The 17343-nt window shown below is 37.7% G+C and overlaps 1 protein-coding gene across 4 annotated transcripts; it reads right to left on the bottom strand.

Moving 5' to 3' along the window:
• Positions 1-3592: 3592 nt before the first annotated feature.
• Positions 3593-16670, bottom strand: LOC147389921 (nucleotidyltransferase). 4 transcript variants are annotated; one of them, XM_086417628.1, is made up of 10 exons: positions 16177-16669; positions 15581-16033; positions 13126-13314; positions 9952-10044; positions 9651-9833; positions 9431-9545; positions 9151-9339; positions 6204-8686; positions 4756-5360; positions 3593-4191 (listed from the first exon to the last, which is right to left on the bottom strand). In XM_086417628.1, the coding sequence occupies exons 2-10, from the start codon at positions 15794-15796 to the stop codon at positions 4047-4049; spliced, it is 4218 nt and encodes a 1405-aa protein (XP_086273754.1). In that variant the 5' UTR covers positions 15797-16033; positions 16177-16669; the 3' UTR covers positions 3593-4046. The 4 variants fall into 4 exon arrangements, with proteins under 4 accessions (XP_086273754.1, XP_086273755.1, XP_086273756.1 ...); XM_086417629.1 differs by having other exon boundaries at positions 16372-16669; XM_086417630.1 differs by having other exon boundaries at positions 9443-9545; positions 15581-16668.
• Positions 16671-17343: the final 673 nt, after the last annotated feature.

Below are 17343 nucleotides of genomic sequence, written 5' to 3'. Positions count from 1 at the left end.
GTAGATTTTATTAATGGAAGTACAGTCAGATAGGGGATAAGCAAGGAAAAGTTGTAATAAAGAATCCAGACCGTCAAATAATACTCGAGATGTGTGATTCAAAGATTCCCACTTTCTCAGGACGGCAACACTGCCAACACAGTATTTTTCTTACAAGTGGGTGTGTGGGACCCACTACAATTGCTGGGAAAGATCGCCGCTTTCAACCATTTCACGGACTTTTTACAAACAAAAGTCAAATTACTGTACAGTGGTTTTGTTGACTTTTAGGTTTTTTACTCAAACAAATTTGACCGCTAAACGAAGATAGTGAAATGGTGGGCCGGCCTTTATTATTAGTTTCTATGTGTCGAGGTGGGTCCATTCAATGGATCGGATCTAGAACCTTTGTTGAGTTGGATCTCAATATTTTGATCCAATAATCAAATCAGGTCCAAATAAATCCAATTTGATATACAAACTATAAATAACAAAATATATAATATAATACAAATAATTATTGAATCGAACATACTTGCATTGATGGTCTAGAACCGATTCGATAGATTTTGAAGTCGGATCCATTACAATCCAAATCCAAAATTGTGATCAGATTTTGGATCTGATCTGAGACATTGACAGTTGGGCTTGTGGACCAAATCACTAGGTGCGTGTCTGGCATGGCAGAGTGGGCCTAGCACTTAAATGCCACGACTGGTTCCCGCTTACTTTCACTTATGTTTGGCCAAAATTCATTGAAAATCAGATTAAAACCGTTGACTTATGAATCAAGTTGCTAGAAATCATTCATGAAAACCTCTGAAAACCGTTGTGAGAAGTCAGATAAAAAATAGTTACATAGACATGAGTTTGTTGTCTCCATTAACATGAAAAGCATGATGTTGTAACCTTAAGAAAATGCACAGTGGCACATTCCTTTGAATCCAGTGGAAACATTTTTTTCCTTAGATTTAAATAATAAAGCAAAAAAGAGACAATGATTAAAAAGGTTCAGCAAGATAATTGTCTCTGTGTATGTCCAGTGAAAGATCAGTTATTGTATAGTAACAAAAAAATGATGTTTAAAAAAAATAAAAAATAAAAACTTTAGCATCTCCAACGATTAAAAAATGTGATTTTTTTCATTTGTAAGAAAGAAAAAAAAACTTCGTTTTATTCCTTTTTTTTTTTTTTTTTCATTTCTTCATGTTTTTTCACAGGGAATTTTTTGTTTTTTGAAAACTTTCTTGTTCTTTTAATGTGGAAATTGTTACATAATAGAATTTGGTTATTCATAAATGTAAAAAAAAAATGGGATTTGATGACAATAACTTGATTTTATGATTTTCATTCTATATATATCATAACTTTTAATATATATTACATATGGGTCCCGTTCAGCAACAAACATTTTGGCAAAACATTTTTCAAAACATGGGTTAGAGGTTTTGGAATGGGCTGATTTTTGGTGAGAATGATCTCTTCGGTGAGGAGATCATCCTCACCAAAAATCGGCCCATTCCAAAACTTCTAGCCCCAGTTTACAAGTTGAAAAATCGTGGACCGTCCATTTTTTGTAAACCATTTTTGATGGGGTTAGAAGTTTTGGAATGGGCTGATTTTTGATGATGATGATCTCTTCACTGTAGAGATCATCCTCACCAAAAATCAACCCATTCCAAAACCTCTAACCCATGTTTTGAAAAATGTTTTGCCAAAATATTTATTGCTGAACATTTCCCATTACATATATATGGGAAGCGTTCGAAGGCCTTAAAGAGAGCCAAACATTTTTTAAAATAAGGATTAGAAATTTTGGAATGAACTGATTTTTTGTGAGGGTGATCTCTATGATGAGAAGATCATCCTCGCAAAAAATCACCCATTCTGAAATTTCTAATCCCATAAAAAATGATTTACAAAAATTAGACGGCCCACAATTGTTCAACTTGTAAACTAGGGTAAGAAGTTTCAGAATGAACTGATTTAGAGATCATCCTCACCAAAAATCAGTTCATTCTAAAACTTCTAACCCTTATTTTGAAAAATATTTAGTACAATGTTTGACTTTCTTTAGGGCCTCTGAACGTTTCTTATATATATATTTTTTATTTTTTCTCATGTTCAATAGTTTTTCCTGAAGTTTTCCCTTGCCATTTTAAACTTTTAAACTATCATCCAACAGACTAGTAGGTCTAATAATTGTTGCATCATATAAGATATTACAAATTATAACATCAAGTTTTTGTACTTAGGGAAGTAGCAAATTCTTGCTCTAGTAACGGGTCAGGTCCGGCTCATAAATGATGACGTTTTAATCCAACCTTTAACATAAGTCAATGAACTGGTTTTATGTGGTGCTTACTATTCCAACGTAAGAAAGGCACTTCAGACTCAAGAGATCTAAATGGGTTGGATCATTAGGAAGATGGTTTCCAGTACCTTAATTTGGACCAAACGCTTTCAAATTTCAATTGGTGTACAATAACCTGATATTTGCTCCTTGGGTTCGGTCAAGGTGACACACAGTCATACAGTAAGTCAACGGCCACATTAGAATTCAATTTCAAACACGTGAGAAAGGGGGGTGGGAGTACACAAACATATTAATGTAGTGCTCTTAGGGTGAATTTTGGCGCTCCCTCGTGTCTAGTGATCAATGATATTTCCTAAGGTAAGACTAGCCTGACTAACGTAGTAAGGAAAGTGTTTGTATATTTTCTAACTCTACTGGACTGTTGGTTGTAGGTTGCAAATTTATGTGCCACCAAGCGAAACAGTTTCAAAACATGGAAGGCTAAAGATATGATTTTAAATGCTTAAAAGAATATATCCAAATGAATAACATGTAATTAAATGATCAAGAATTACCTCATTAAATACAAAAATACCATTCAATAAATACCAAAATACCCTTTCAAATGGTGGAAAATGGCCAATGTCCCTGTGAGCTGTCTTTCGCTGTAATTCATTTTCCCTGATTCCCTCACCTATGTGGTCATAATAATGATTAATGAAACCAAGGGAGGGGTCCATTAAAGTTTCTTTTTTCTTTGTTTGTTTTTTTTTTTTTTTGCTTTGGCAGGCCGCCCGTTCCAACCACCCTAACACACATGTTCAACATTTAAATGTAACCACTTTTATGTGGAGAGGCATATAGAAATTTGAAGGTGTGACGGGGGGAGAAAACCCAGTCGCCTTACCATCTCAAGTCACTTGGTCCTTTGAAGTTTCTGAATATCCTTACCTGCCCTATGAAAGTTGATCTCCACAGCTTCAAAATCGCCACATATGTTGCAAAGCAAATTACTGAGTTTCATCTCTACATTTTGTATAAATATACATCAGAAGTGAATAGAACATTGGGATGCAGCGTAACTGGTTGCAGAAATCTATCTTCATCTAGCAAAGGCAAAAAGACTATAATCCAACTATTTGGATGCTCTTAAAAGGGGCACTTCAACACTTCAAACTATCACCTTGCAGCATTTAAATAATAAATTTTTTTTGTTATAAATGGATCCAAGATCCACGACGGGTTGAGTTACATAGCTAAGAAGATGGGAAGCTTCTAACAGTCGGTCAAGAAAATTAGTGGCTACACTAGAGAAAATGAAAGCTAATTAGCGCATTTCATCACTAATAAAAAAATGGAAATATTTGTTATCCAATTTTTCTTTGACCAAAATATACTACATTATAACATTCAGAAGACAGTAAAGAGAAAAAGGAAGTGAGTCATCAGACCTAAGAAAGAACTGATGAATCAAAAACCCTACGACTATATATGCCAAAAAAATACAAAAAAAAAACAATTATGCAAGAAAGTCAAATTCCCGGTTCCGAACCTGCAGAGATCCTACGTCAGCCATGGAGCTATGAAGTGTAGAACCCATTAAGAAAACTGATCGACAAGAAATCTCCTTTCACCATCTCCACCATCCCCTATTCTACACCATTGTTAAAGATTGATTCTGTAATGTACATACAAGCAATAAGCTAGCATGAAAAGGCCCTCCACTAGCATGAGTGAAATATACAGAAACCACTGGAGCAACAGACCCTGATCACTTTGAGTGAGATGTCGATAAGGTCTGGTAGTGGGACTGCTTGTGAATATAGCCATTCCCACCACCATTCCCTTCTAGGCTTGGACACGACAGAGGTGGGAAATCCTCATCTTTCATTTGATAATTCCTCCGGCCAGCCAATCTGGCAAAATAATCAAATCCCCCTGTTATGATAATACATCGACAGCATCACAAGCAAACCCAATGAAGAGGAACAAATTACTGGAAATATTAAAATAAAATAAAAAATGAAATCATACTAATAAAAATGACAAGCAAACAAACAAAAAAGGAATCACGTTACAGCTCTGGTGCCACAAGCATCCAGCTAACGCTGAGGACAAAACTCTCATGCTGATGAAATGTCCTAACCATCCAATTAGTCAACTATGCAATGGATAATCGTCCAAGAAAGATATCTAGATCAGATAGGACAAAATTAAAAGTGTTCCCTTCTGAATATGTTTTAGAGAAACATTCTGGTTTCAACCAAGACCAGAATGAAACATTGACCCCGAAACATACACTTGGAATGTTTTGGTTGAGGACGTCTTGGTTTTTATCTTGACCCAAAATTGCCTCTAAAAAACCTTGGTCAGGATCATTTCCATGTGTACAATACTACAAAAGGTGGTAAGCTAATGGCTACTGTGGATTGACTAGAATGTAAGTAGCATCTTCCTACTGGAAACTGGCAGAGTATTACCTTTGAAGTTGAGGAGAAGAGGGCTGATCCGGTGAAGAGCGTGCTGGGGAACCTGCTTGGAACCTCTGCTGCTCGTAAACATCCCTTGATGGACCTCCTTCACCAACTTGTGAAGCTTCATTAAAATCTGTGAAATGCACTGGCCCAACAGAGCCAAACTCAAGCTGCTCTGCAGATGAACCATAACCAACATTGTGATCATAGGAGCAAAGCATCACAACAGATGGAACATCAGGTCCAGTTGATGTGACACCATTGGAGTTTGATGATGGAATGGGATACATGCCATGTGCCACATTAGTAGAGCCACTGTGCATGGAGTTTGGGGAGCCAAATGGACCATTTTGGGAATGGTGCGAGGGGATGGACTCATGCCTATATGAATCCACTGGTCTGTTGGCTCGGCTGTCATTGAATGCCATCCGGTCCAACCTTGAGCTTAGTTTCTCGGCTTGGTTACGACTGTGGCTGCGCCCGTCAGCTCGCTGTTTCGAATTGATATTCCAGTTCCCTTCTCTGTCACCATGGTGATCATTCCGGCCGTAGTTGAAATTCCCTCTGTGGTTTTTGGTACCAGAAGATTGTCGGTCCCTGAAAGAAACCTTCTGAAAACATTTTTAAAAATAAATCAGCTCTATCCATCTGTCTGCTTAAGCTAGTAATACAAGCGTCTAAATACTAAAAAACATAACAAATAGTCAAAGTTCAATGATGAGTATCCATATAAAAACTGACGAGTTTAATTTTGGTTAAAGTACCAGCTAGAAGGCCCAGAGCCCCAGAATATGCATGCTAGACTAAAATATTGTTACCAAACTTAAACTGTTGAATAAAATACTAAGAAACCCCAAAATCCATGGGCTACACTTAATAAAAGAATGACCCAGGACCCCAAGTTGGTGAGACATTGAAAAATATTCATACAACCTCACACCCAAGCCAGTCCACCAGTTTGAATCCCATGCATAAGTGAAGAATATACAACTTAAAAAGCTTTGGCAAGTAACAGCATCTCTTGATAACTAACAGATCAGACTTGGAACAATGTGAGAGAATAAACACTACGCTATTTTATGACACAAGGAAAAATTCTAGCCTGCAGGTTAGAAGCCTTACTAAGGCTTCTGGCTGCCATGTGGAGGGAAAACTGGTAATAGAATGCATGATTCCGAGGTATAGAATGCGTGATCTGGAAAGAAGCAACTATAGTACCAACACATTTAACTAAGAGAAAGCTTGTTGATACCAACCCCTGCTAAATTTCATGCTGATTGGGAGAACGAAAGATATTCCATTGCACACCGAACATGTGATGTAAGTATGGGAGCCTTCCCCACATCAAGCATATTACACTCATTCTCTTATGATAAAATTATCGGGCAACAAGCTACTTAAAGAAAAGTGGAAACTAAAACAGGGCACATAGTAACAAGTTTTTGTGATCTTACGGGATTTGGAAGGTAGGTCCCAGTCCCACCACGATATCTAGGGACTTCATCACCATAACGTTGATAAACACCGGCAGGCCGATAAGAACTAGGCTGGAGTGGTGCAACAGGAACAAGACAAGGACCATAACCCATGAGTTGAGTGAAGAAGTTCATATTAGCCGAAAGAGGTCTTCCTGGACCATCCCACGGGAAATTTCCCTGCACATATACTGGTGGTACCGCAACTTGAGAACCAGAATACCTAGGATTTTGACAGAACCGGCCATATTGCAGATTTTGCCAATGGCTAGCAAAATCGCTGTTAAGAATGTCAGATTTGCATGCCTCCAATCGCTCCACAGGAACAACACCCTTAATAGAATTAGATCTAGTGAAAAGCTCAGACTGATCAAGGGTCTCTGCTGCATTCTGATCAGACAGGTTTACGCGGCTATTATCCAGCCCCTCCTCTCCGTCAAAATGGCTTGTGGATCCTTGCAGATTTCCTGTCTCAGTTGGGTAGTTGTATACTGGAAGCATCATTAGGAATGGAACCGGTGGCCCAGTGGGATAAAAGGGTACAACTCTAGAATTATCTATCGCCCTCTGTCGTGAACCAGAACCCAAGAGTATAGGAGCAACGGGTATCATTGAATCTGACCCACTCATCTGTGAGGATTCATAGCTAGGTATTTGATGGCTTTTAGCATGTGAGGAAGCCACAGATGTGGGTCCTGTATTTCTTTGTGCCACTTCGGTGCCCACGGTCGAAAGAGGAATCCAGTCTCTGCTGTCGTCATCCACCTGTGAACTATAATCAACCGATAAACCATCATAGTGCCACCCATTCTGACCTTCCCCATAAACAGATGATGGAACTGCAGTGGGAGCTGTTTTCCTTTCCCGTTTGTCCCTTGCTGACTTGGAGATCTTTCCAGATGATCCGTCCCAGGAACTTTCAGAAGATGCTTTGCTTCTTGAAGAACTAGCATGTGACGTAGGTAAGCCTCTCAAACTCGCACTTCTTTCTGTAGGGTAAACCTCATTCCCTCTATTGTTTTGATGCAGAATAGTATCAGTATGATCTTCTCTTACCAATTCTCTGTTTTCTTTGACAAACTTGTGTTGATATGTCCTAAAAGAACTGCCTGAACTGCTTGGTCGCGAAGATGAGACAAAGTTAAACCCTATTGAAGTTGACTGTTGCTTGCCATCCAACTGTAGCATCTGGAAATTTCCATCATCTGGATCAAAACCTCTGGCATAACCTGCATCCTGTTCGTGCCAGAAACCATGATCACCATCCTCCGGGTTCATTTCTCCAAAACTTGAGCTCTCATTACCCGATTCAATCATTTCTTCAGGATTTGAGGCTACTCCACCAGGGAAGTAATGGGATAATGAAGAAGAAACTAGACCTTGGGGAAACTGCATATTTGAGCTCCAAGGAGGCTCGATCAAGGGGATATTTGTGGGAACCATCCCCGACCAATTTCTATGAGAATAACCCATTGAAGCAAGAACAGAAGGTGACACTGGAATAGGTCCATGAGGGGAAGCTAAATTCATTGGCATCTGAACCTGTCCACTGAAACCATGAACCCCGGAAGATGCCATCATGTTAACCAGGTCTTTCTCTTCCTGATCCATCACATTGGTCTCAGTAACAGAAGCAAGCTCTTCCACCATGGCATTCAAGGCAGCTTCATCGTGATGATTATTTGAAGCGCTATTTGATTCAGCAGCAGCATCAAGACTTTGATGAGATGAGCTGTGCCTTAAAGATGATGGACCATCAGTTGAAGACCTTGTACTATGACTGCCTGAAACTTCAGAGCCCAAGTTCTTCCTCCTGCTATAATCGGGCCTTACAGCAGAAATCTGGCTTTTTCCCATTTCTGATGTCCTGTTACGCCTTCCTCTTGATGAAGCCTCACTGGATGTGTCGGAAAGCTCAGGGCTAGAATGGGTCCTCCCAAATGGATACCTTCCTTGCACTTCATTCACCAAGTTATCTGCTCTAGAACTTCTCTGAACCTTCTCAGTATGTACAGTTCCACTAGAGCCAATATTCTGCGCAACTTGATCAGAGATCCTTGAGCTGGTTGGGTTGCCATAAGTTTTCTGGCTGTGAGTACGAGAAACTGCAGACACACTACTGGTCCTAGACATGTTTTCTGATGGATGGTTACCATGTTGATAGGAGAGAGCATGATTCCCCTCAGACTCAGATTCATGACTTGCAGGATTCTCATTCGTTCTTCTGGCGCTTGAATAGTTCTTTAGATTCTCAAACCCATCAGAAAGATCTGAATTTAACTGTCGCAAGCACCACAAATCAGTATTAGGTGCATCAGGGCGATGGCCACTGCCATGTCTTTCCCACGTGTTCATGAAGAACTGATCGACTTCAGCAATTATGTCCTCTTTTGGACAATCGAGCAACCTGGCTAGCCTTTTTGCCCCAAATGCAAAGGCACTGCGTATCCTAAAGAAATTACCTAAACAAAAAATAAAGAAAACAGTTTAACAATGGTATGAGCATATAGATGGAACCATAGAAAAGCACGCAAATAAAATCACTAGCCACAGGAAAAGCATTATTCGCTCACACAAGCACACACACAGAAAATGAGTTAATCTAAGCATGGATTTGTCAAAGGTAAATGATTTCCATGATTCAGGTTCTTGGTCTCAACAATAACAATAATTCAAATTATATGGACCTTAATGATGTTGTGATTTAAAGAAGTAATAATGGTCAATGACATGGACAGGATGCACCACAGGAAATAAGCTAAACACAAATATACCTGGTTGACATAGAATGATTAACTCAACGTCTAAGATCAGTAAGTCAGCAAATATGATCAAATGATCAGCCATCTTGCAAACAACATTCCGCAATGCAAAAAATAAGACACTCAGGTGAGAGGGATCTTGCTTGAATTTAGAATTTGAATACCTTTACTAACACTGCGTCCGAGGTTGTTGTTTGTACGTAATGGATCGATAACATTGAAATGTTTAGAAACGAAGGGTTGGCCCTGGTTTTCTTGGCCACCAGGGAAAACAGCGTACACTGAGCTACAAGCATCAAGAAACAGTTTGCTAAGCAGTAACTCTCCACTATCCTTTCGAGGAGATTCCGCAGCTAAGACATTCCAAATAAAAATTAGATATGGTTAATTGATTTTCTAAAGTACGCCACTCAACCATGAAATACAATGAAGAGCAAATTATACCTCTATGTATACCTGACATTTCTGGAAGTGAACTAATGGGGACAGGGCCCCAGAGGCTAACACAAAAGTTGTCCCAGTCAAAATTACTGAAGAACTCTAGAAAACGATAAAGAACCTGCAAAGAACGGAAGGGAAAAATGAAATAAGGCGACCTTGAGGCAAGGTCAATAATGTAGACTGTCAAGGAAAACAAAGAGAGAAAATATAGAACTGTAATTACCTCGAGTGGTCCAGTAAAGGACCTGTTAAAGACATGAAAAATGTATAGTACCAATGTCTCAAGGGCATAAGTTGAAATAAGACCATGATGAGCACCCAATATACGACTTTCATAATAACACCAGGCCTTAATCAATATAATGCTGCGCTTGAATAGATGATCTTGGTTTATCAAATGGTCAACCTACAGACACGAGGATTATTCATTAGCAGAAGTAGCAATTAAAAACCAGGGTCTCAAGATTTTTTTTACTTAAGATAAATTTTGTTGGCACCACACGCTCAGAATATCAGTAGCTCACCTCCTCAAGGAAACAAAGGGTACATAGCCCACCTAGCTGGTTAAAAGATATGTCAACCACTATGTTCTCTACGAGGCATTTTATTATCTTTACCTGTAAACGGATGAAAATAAAAGGATAAAATTCAGCAGGCTATCATTGAGCATAAGAAAATATGGAAAAAAGTAAGAACACTCGGATTTACGTCTGAAATATAAGCATCTACAATTAAATCTATCAAAAGGATGCATGATTAAAGTGTTCCAGCTCACCTGAATTCTAATACAAGCTGTTGGAAATACAGTGCGCAACACAACCAGATAATACCAGAAATCCATAAAGAGTACTAGGAAAACAATAACAGAAACAGAGAAAAAAACCAGTAACACAAGACCACATAAATTTACATGGTTTACCACCAAAGATACATTGCACTGACAATAGGGAACTTCCCGTGTAAATTGACCAAATACAAGAGAGACTATTTTTCTCCAAACCCTCAAAAGCCATTTGTTCACTCTAGAACCCCTCTGGAACCCTTTTAGTAAAGCCCAGAAAACTTTCAAAAATCCTTCCAATCCGCGTTTCAAAAGATGTGAGGCGTACGCCTCCACCATTGAGACTCATGACTCATAAGAGGAGTATGCTTCATACGTAGAGGTGACCATCACACAAATACCTATTTTTAATTAAATGTTTTAACCGTTCTATATAAAATTTATTTTCTAAGAAGGAAATGTAGGAACACAATGCATCATGTCTGGAGTTGACTTGTAACCCAAATACTTATCATCTAATTACAAATTTTAAATACTGAAAAATATTCTATATAAAATCACCTTTTACGTAAATAACATGGGAGCATGAGGCTTATAACCACATTTCTTAAGGTCCTAACACCTTAGAAATGAAAATTAGATTAAAATTCAAACTTTCACATCAATACAAATTGTAAATCTTCAAGAACATTCTAAAACAAACTTAGGTACCTCCAAGACTTGCATTTGATGCATGTATGGTGTTGGAATCCAAATTGGATTTGGAAATATTCTGTGAGATCAGTTGTCGGATAGCCAATATGGTATCCAATAGTAGATCCATCCCAAACTCCTATGTAGTTTAGGTCTCAGACATTGAGAAAAATTCCAACACAATTAAGGCCATACCAAAAAAAAAAAAATGACACAATACAATCATATGTTAATGATAAAACAAAAAAGGGGAAGAATCTAGAAGATTAACTTGGACAATCTTAGAAAAGTAAACTCCATCATTGGTCACTTCAAACTTTGGTATCTCTGCTACCAAATATATGACTTAAATTCTTTCCCTACTCTCCAAAGTCATAAAGTGATTTGCCAGCTTCTTTTGTATAACATCTATATATTTTAGTTTATGTTACTCAAAATAAGGTTGAGTTCGCTAGGAAACTTACAACAAGGAAAGAGAACAAAAATAATTAGGGCTTATGCATCCCAAGTTGGATTAGAAGAAAGCATTACGGGATAATTCTTGGAGACATAAGATAAACTCATTCAAAAAATTCCTGATGAAGTAAGGACATTTAAGGGAGGAGACTTTACATGGTCATGGAGGGAAGGAAAGTAAGGACATGAAAGGGAGCAGACTTGATTGAAGAAATAAATGAAATGAGAAATAAGATCCTTGGATTTTTTTTTTATGGCACATGACATGGCAGTAGCAAATATGTATTTCAAAACTAGGGATGACATTTAGGTAGAGTAAAACAAATGAATGCCCAATAGACTTTCTTCTACTTAGAGAAATGGACAATTGATGTGGAAAGAAAAGAGTAAGGTGACCGAATTTAAAAGGGAAAAAAATCCTTTTATAAATATATCAGAAAAGGTAGAACTTATAAATGGAAGCTATAATGATGAGGGATGAAGTAGCCAAGTATAATAAAAGAGTAAAAAAAAAAGATTCTTAGGGAATCAATGAGAAAAGTCATGCATAGAAGGAAACTTGGTGGTGGAATAATGAGGTTTAGAAGGTCATTAGAAAATAAAAGATCTATTACAACTCTTGGCAAAAGACTACTACCAACAAAAACTTAGATATTAAAAAAAAATGTTTAAATGAAGCAAATAGTGGTCTATGAAGCTAAGGGTCTGTTTGTAACAGACTCTAGCTTCTACTTCAGAATTTTGTGTCTAGGAGAAGCAGAAGCTTAAAGTCTGGGAACTGCGTCTAGGAGAATCTTGTTTGTTACAAAAGCTGACGAAAAAGTAGTAAAGAGAGGTTGAATTGATTTTGTTGTTTGATCGATGAGTTAAGAAGAATGAGAGGTGAAATGACGATTTCACCCCCATATGTTTTTCGGTGTTGGCTTCTCATAGTGTCTCTCGTGCGAAAGTAGCCCCAGCAAGGCTTCTCAAAAATGCAGTTTTGGACTTTCCTGCAAAAGCTATTGAAGTAGAAGCCGTTACCAACAAACGTGCTTTTCCAGCTCAAAGCCATAACAAACATACGGAATATAGTAGTAGTCCATATAATAGGTTGGAGACTAGAGTGGGTAACAAAGATTTATACAAGCTGACACAAAATAGAAAAAAGAAATATATAGGCTTTGTCATGTTAGATGCACTAAGAGAGAAGATGAAGAGATTAAAGAAAGGTGGAAGGGTTATCTCCGAAAATGCTAAATGATGACTAATGTGAAGCTTAAGACTAGGAGGAGACACATGGGAGTTCAAAGAGCACACAAACTTCTGTAGAATTAAGGCATCACAAGTGAAAGAAGCTACATCAGAGATGAAGATAGGCAGAACCTTAAGATCATATGGTGATGGTTTCACGTATGACAATACCAACGCAAACATTGTAAACTTTGCAAGGTAATAATACATGCTACAATATTTTAAAAGAAGAAAACAGAACTAGAACCAAAGAAACGTCCTTCATATAATTTGAACTCTGCATCCACACAAGCGGTACATGTATAAAGGGTATGACCCTGACAAGGTTACTATGAACCTTGTTCTCAATCCTCCCAGCAAAATAGTGTACACAGGAAACACCAGCATAAATAAACAACAAATGGACCACCATAAACTATGAAAATAATTGTGTGGGGCATTATCATATTATATATTATCAATTTGCGTATTAAATGACCGATGTTATGACTGTAAGCTTGGAAAATTTTGAAACATTCGAGTGAAAAGGACATACTTCTGCCTGAATGTACTGAACCTCTTTCACACGGAACTCAGCATTCTCAGACTTCTCTTCTTTCTCAAGCATAATGCGAACCTCATTAGCCCATGTATCCTTCAAATTTTGGTTGTTGCTGAAAGCCGTCAAGTCAATGTCCCCATCTGGTAAGTAGGTTTTCAAAGGTACAGATCCAAAAGTGAACACCTGCAAACAATCAAGACAATTAGAAAATGATACTAACCAAAGATCGGGAGAGGGAAACAAACCATATACACCAATGGAAATTGAAGAAGTGCAACATGCTGGAGGACATTTAATAAACTTTAGAATATCAAAGGAAATTAGAAGAATACTGGTTGCTGGGAATCTAATGAACAGTCTCCCCCTCAATTGAAGTAAACCAGAGAGTTGTGGGATTAGAAGGTAGTTCATTCAGGCCTCTGGGTTCTGATCAGAAAAGGCATATATTTTAAGGATCAAACAGAAAAATATTATAGTTTCTACCTATGAAAAAAAAAACCTCAAAAGTTTATAGATCCACCTAGCACTAAGGATGCCCAAGAAGCGACAGTTAATGTGCTTTTGCAAGGCTTCCATCTTTTCCAGATGCATTCACCAATCAATTAATAGTAGAAGGCAAATAAAATATTATTTTTTGGATTTCACGGAAGCTCGATGCTCCTTGGAGGCTTGCATGTCACCAATCACATTTTAGAGCCTTATCAGTATCTTAGCTTTATGTCCCGCCAAAGCAAACATATATGGACTCAAATTCGGTGTTTCCCAATGGCTGAAATGGGAAAAACAGATGGGGTGATCACGGACTTGGGAGATGCAGTTTCAAGTTTCAACTTCCGATCCTGAAAAGTATAATGACAACATTTCTTTCTAAAGGCTAGTTCCACAACGTTCTCTAGCATTTCGACAAGGTTGATGGTAGTAAGTTAATATGAAGTCTTATGACTGAAGACATTGACTATTTTCTGGTGGGTTTCCCAATGTATTTGAACTGGTTCAAACATTCCTATGGAGTTTTCTAATGAAATGAAGTTTAAAATCTAGAAATTGAAAGAGTATTGCTAGAAGAGTGAGACATGGAGAAAGGCAGGGTGACAGTGGAGGATGAGTGGTAGGTATCATGAATTGTCAAAGAAGCAAGAATATAGAATAAATAATCAAGGAATAAGAAGTAGGTGTTTGGGAACACTTCCAGATTCCGCTTCCCGCTACCCACAAAAGCTTGAAGAGCTTGCAGTTGAAAACTTGTCGTTTGGATCCCATGTTCACTTCTTATAGAAGCCGGAAGAGCATCCTCGAGAAGCAGCCACGGATCACTTCTCGGCTACCAGCTTTCACAGGAAGTAAAAGACCATCAAATGTATGGTTGCATTTTCTAAGTTCACATTGTACTCCTACCATTATGGAATTCCTCAAAATAAGCACCCCAATCATTTGGATTTTTTTTTAGTTTAATTTAGATGTTCAGTTTTGTTTTTTTGTTATTTCTCATTTCGTATGTAGAGTCATGTTTTTTATATTATTTCATTAGTAGATCCCACAAAATACTGTTCAGGATATAGGATGTGGCTTAGGAGGATAAAAAAGATGAACTGTTGCTTCATTTTACTCATAAGGGCATTCTGCTCATAGTGACCTAATCCAGTAGCTTGAAGTTGTCTTACCAAATAAAAATCCAATCTTTTGCACCCACAACAGCACTTTTTCCAACATGGTTTCCAAATGCCAATCTAGACCAACAACATTCTTCTCAGCTTCTATTAACAACACTTCAGCTTTTGCTCTCCCCAATGGCAGAATCCGGAAATATTCCCAAACAGGCCACAAGTATTTTGAAATTAAAGTACCCTTACATTTGCTTCTTCACAAAAGATAGGGCCATTTTTTGCCTAAAAAGAATTCACAATGATGCTATTGTTTCCATGAAGCCAAGTAAAATTACTGACACCATTTTTAGCCTACAATCCTCAGTAGAGCAGATTAGTATTACATAGCCCAAGTTTTTTTCCCCAACAAATACACCCACAACAATGAATACAAATATCCATATTAGACGAGAGGCATTGTTCAGATGTACCGGCAATGGCTGAAAAATATTTGTGAAATCCAATTACAGGTATCCATAAGCTATTTATATGAGTCGTGATGAATGCAAGCGGTTTTTGGTATGCAGTTGGTATGCGGCTGATGTGGCAAGGGCAGAGAACCATAGATTTTTTTTTCATCGGGATACACAGGAAAAAGATCTGTGGTTCTGTGCCCTTGCCATGTCAGCCGCATACCAACCCCGTGCATTCAACGTTATTCTATTTATATACATCATGTCATTCTTCAATTGTTACTATGTGAACCCTACAACTATGAAGACACTATTGGAAATTGGAACAATCATAACAGCTAAAAAAAGTTCATCCAATTAACAACATCTAAATATGCGAGCAGATGAACTCACCTGACAAGAGAAACACTTCATGATGAGCCTCTGAACGTAATCTGCCACAGCATTTCTGAGTTCTTCGGAGGGTTGGTTAGGCTGGATGCGAGCAATCAGCCCCGTGGTTCTCTCTTCGGCTTTCAACCATCTCTCAGGATCAAGGACACGAGTCACAGAAGATGCTTCATTGGGTAGGAGGCCACTGGGCTGTGCCCAGCCCTCATGATCGCCCATGCAAGGCTAACCCCGTACTTCCTTAAAACCTCCTCCCAAACCCAAACTTCGAGAAAAAAATTTGATTTTTAAAAGTCCCCAAATTCATGAACCCAATGTAGCACAGGTCTTCAGTCTGAACAGCACTTAGTGACTACAATATAATCTAAATTCGATTAAAATCTAAACCTATCACAACAATTGGGAGGAAAAATCTTTGCCGAAGCGAACTTGCACCAAATTCTGAAAGCCCTAAACCTATCAAAGCAACCAAAACAAAACCATTAACAAGATCAACGCCTGACTTTGATGAAATGATAACGAGTTGGATAACCTAATCGAGCCTAAATGATCAAACCCTGAAAAAAAAATCCCCGAAAATTTCAGAAAAAGGATTATACTTGACGCCTTTCGATCTCATTAATACTTCAATCTTGACGAATGGTGACGGAATCAACAAGTTTTGGGTCAAATGACACCGGGTCAAAGTTCGATCAAGAACAGTTGAACAAAAAAAAAAAAAAAAATCGACGACAAAAGGTGGGGAAAGAAAGAAAAACCCTAGAGAAGAGAGAAGTTAATCTTCAAAAATAAACCTCGATTTCGGAGACCAGTTAGGTCTGTCGATTTTAAGATTTCGATCGAGAGAGATTGGTTGATATTAGGGTTTCAATTAGAAGTTCACAGAAGGGTTTTTGAAGAGATGTGTGAAGGTGGTGTGAGAATCCAAAAGAACGAAGGGGTGCATTGGTGAAAAATATTGAGAAAGAGAGGACATTTGATTACGGTATTCTGTTGGGATTTAATGGACAAAATGAGCAATAAATGTGAATAATGGAAGAATGCTTAAGACAAGGGCAATTAAATTTCCAATCTAATAGAGCAATTTTTATGTGTGCATATGAGTTTGAAAAATATAAGCTTCAAAACATGTTGGATACTCTCCATCTAAATGAGAGGATTTGATTAAGAAATTAATGTGATCTTCAACTAAGTAAATGGGATGAATGAGGGACATTTTCATGATTACGATATAATACATTATATCGTGTTTAGCTTAATTTTAAAATTCCATGAGTCATCTTGAAACTTGGTTAGTTCTAATAAATAAAATTTTGATGTCATTTAGTGAAGTTTATGCATGTTGCTCAGTCGAAATACGAGTTTATTTTCCTTCTGAAGATTCTCCAAATCATTCCCTAATTTCAAAATCACTATCGATTACAAAAATTACTAAGCTGAAGTTCAATTATTTCGTGTTCATCCAAATATCTTACTAGTTTGATTTTTTTTTTCTCTAATGTACTTTTCTCTTGTTGAAATATGAAAATATTCAATGAGAGATCTTTTCTTATGGTTTATCTTGATCCATTTTGAAGTATTCGTGTTTTTTTCATTATTAGATTGTTTACTCGACTGAAGTTGGCTTCAACTAAGTGATCCTCTCTTGTCACTTGTTAGGTTAGGTCAGGTGAGTCTGTTTATATATTTGAAAGAGTTGACACGTGGAAGTCTCGACTCCACTCACTCATTAACCAAGTCAATTCCTACATATATAATAGTTGACA

This window comes from Akebia trifoliata, chromosome 12, assembly GCF_017979445.1.
Source record: "Akebia trifoliata isolate Shusen 1 chromosome 12, ASM1797944v1, whole genome shotgun sequence".
NCBI lineage: Eukaryota > Viridiplantae > Streptophyta > Magnoliopsida > Ranunculales > Lardizabalaceae > Akebia > Akebia trifoliata.
This window is presented reverse-complemented; position numbering and strand designations above follow the sequence as displayed.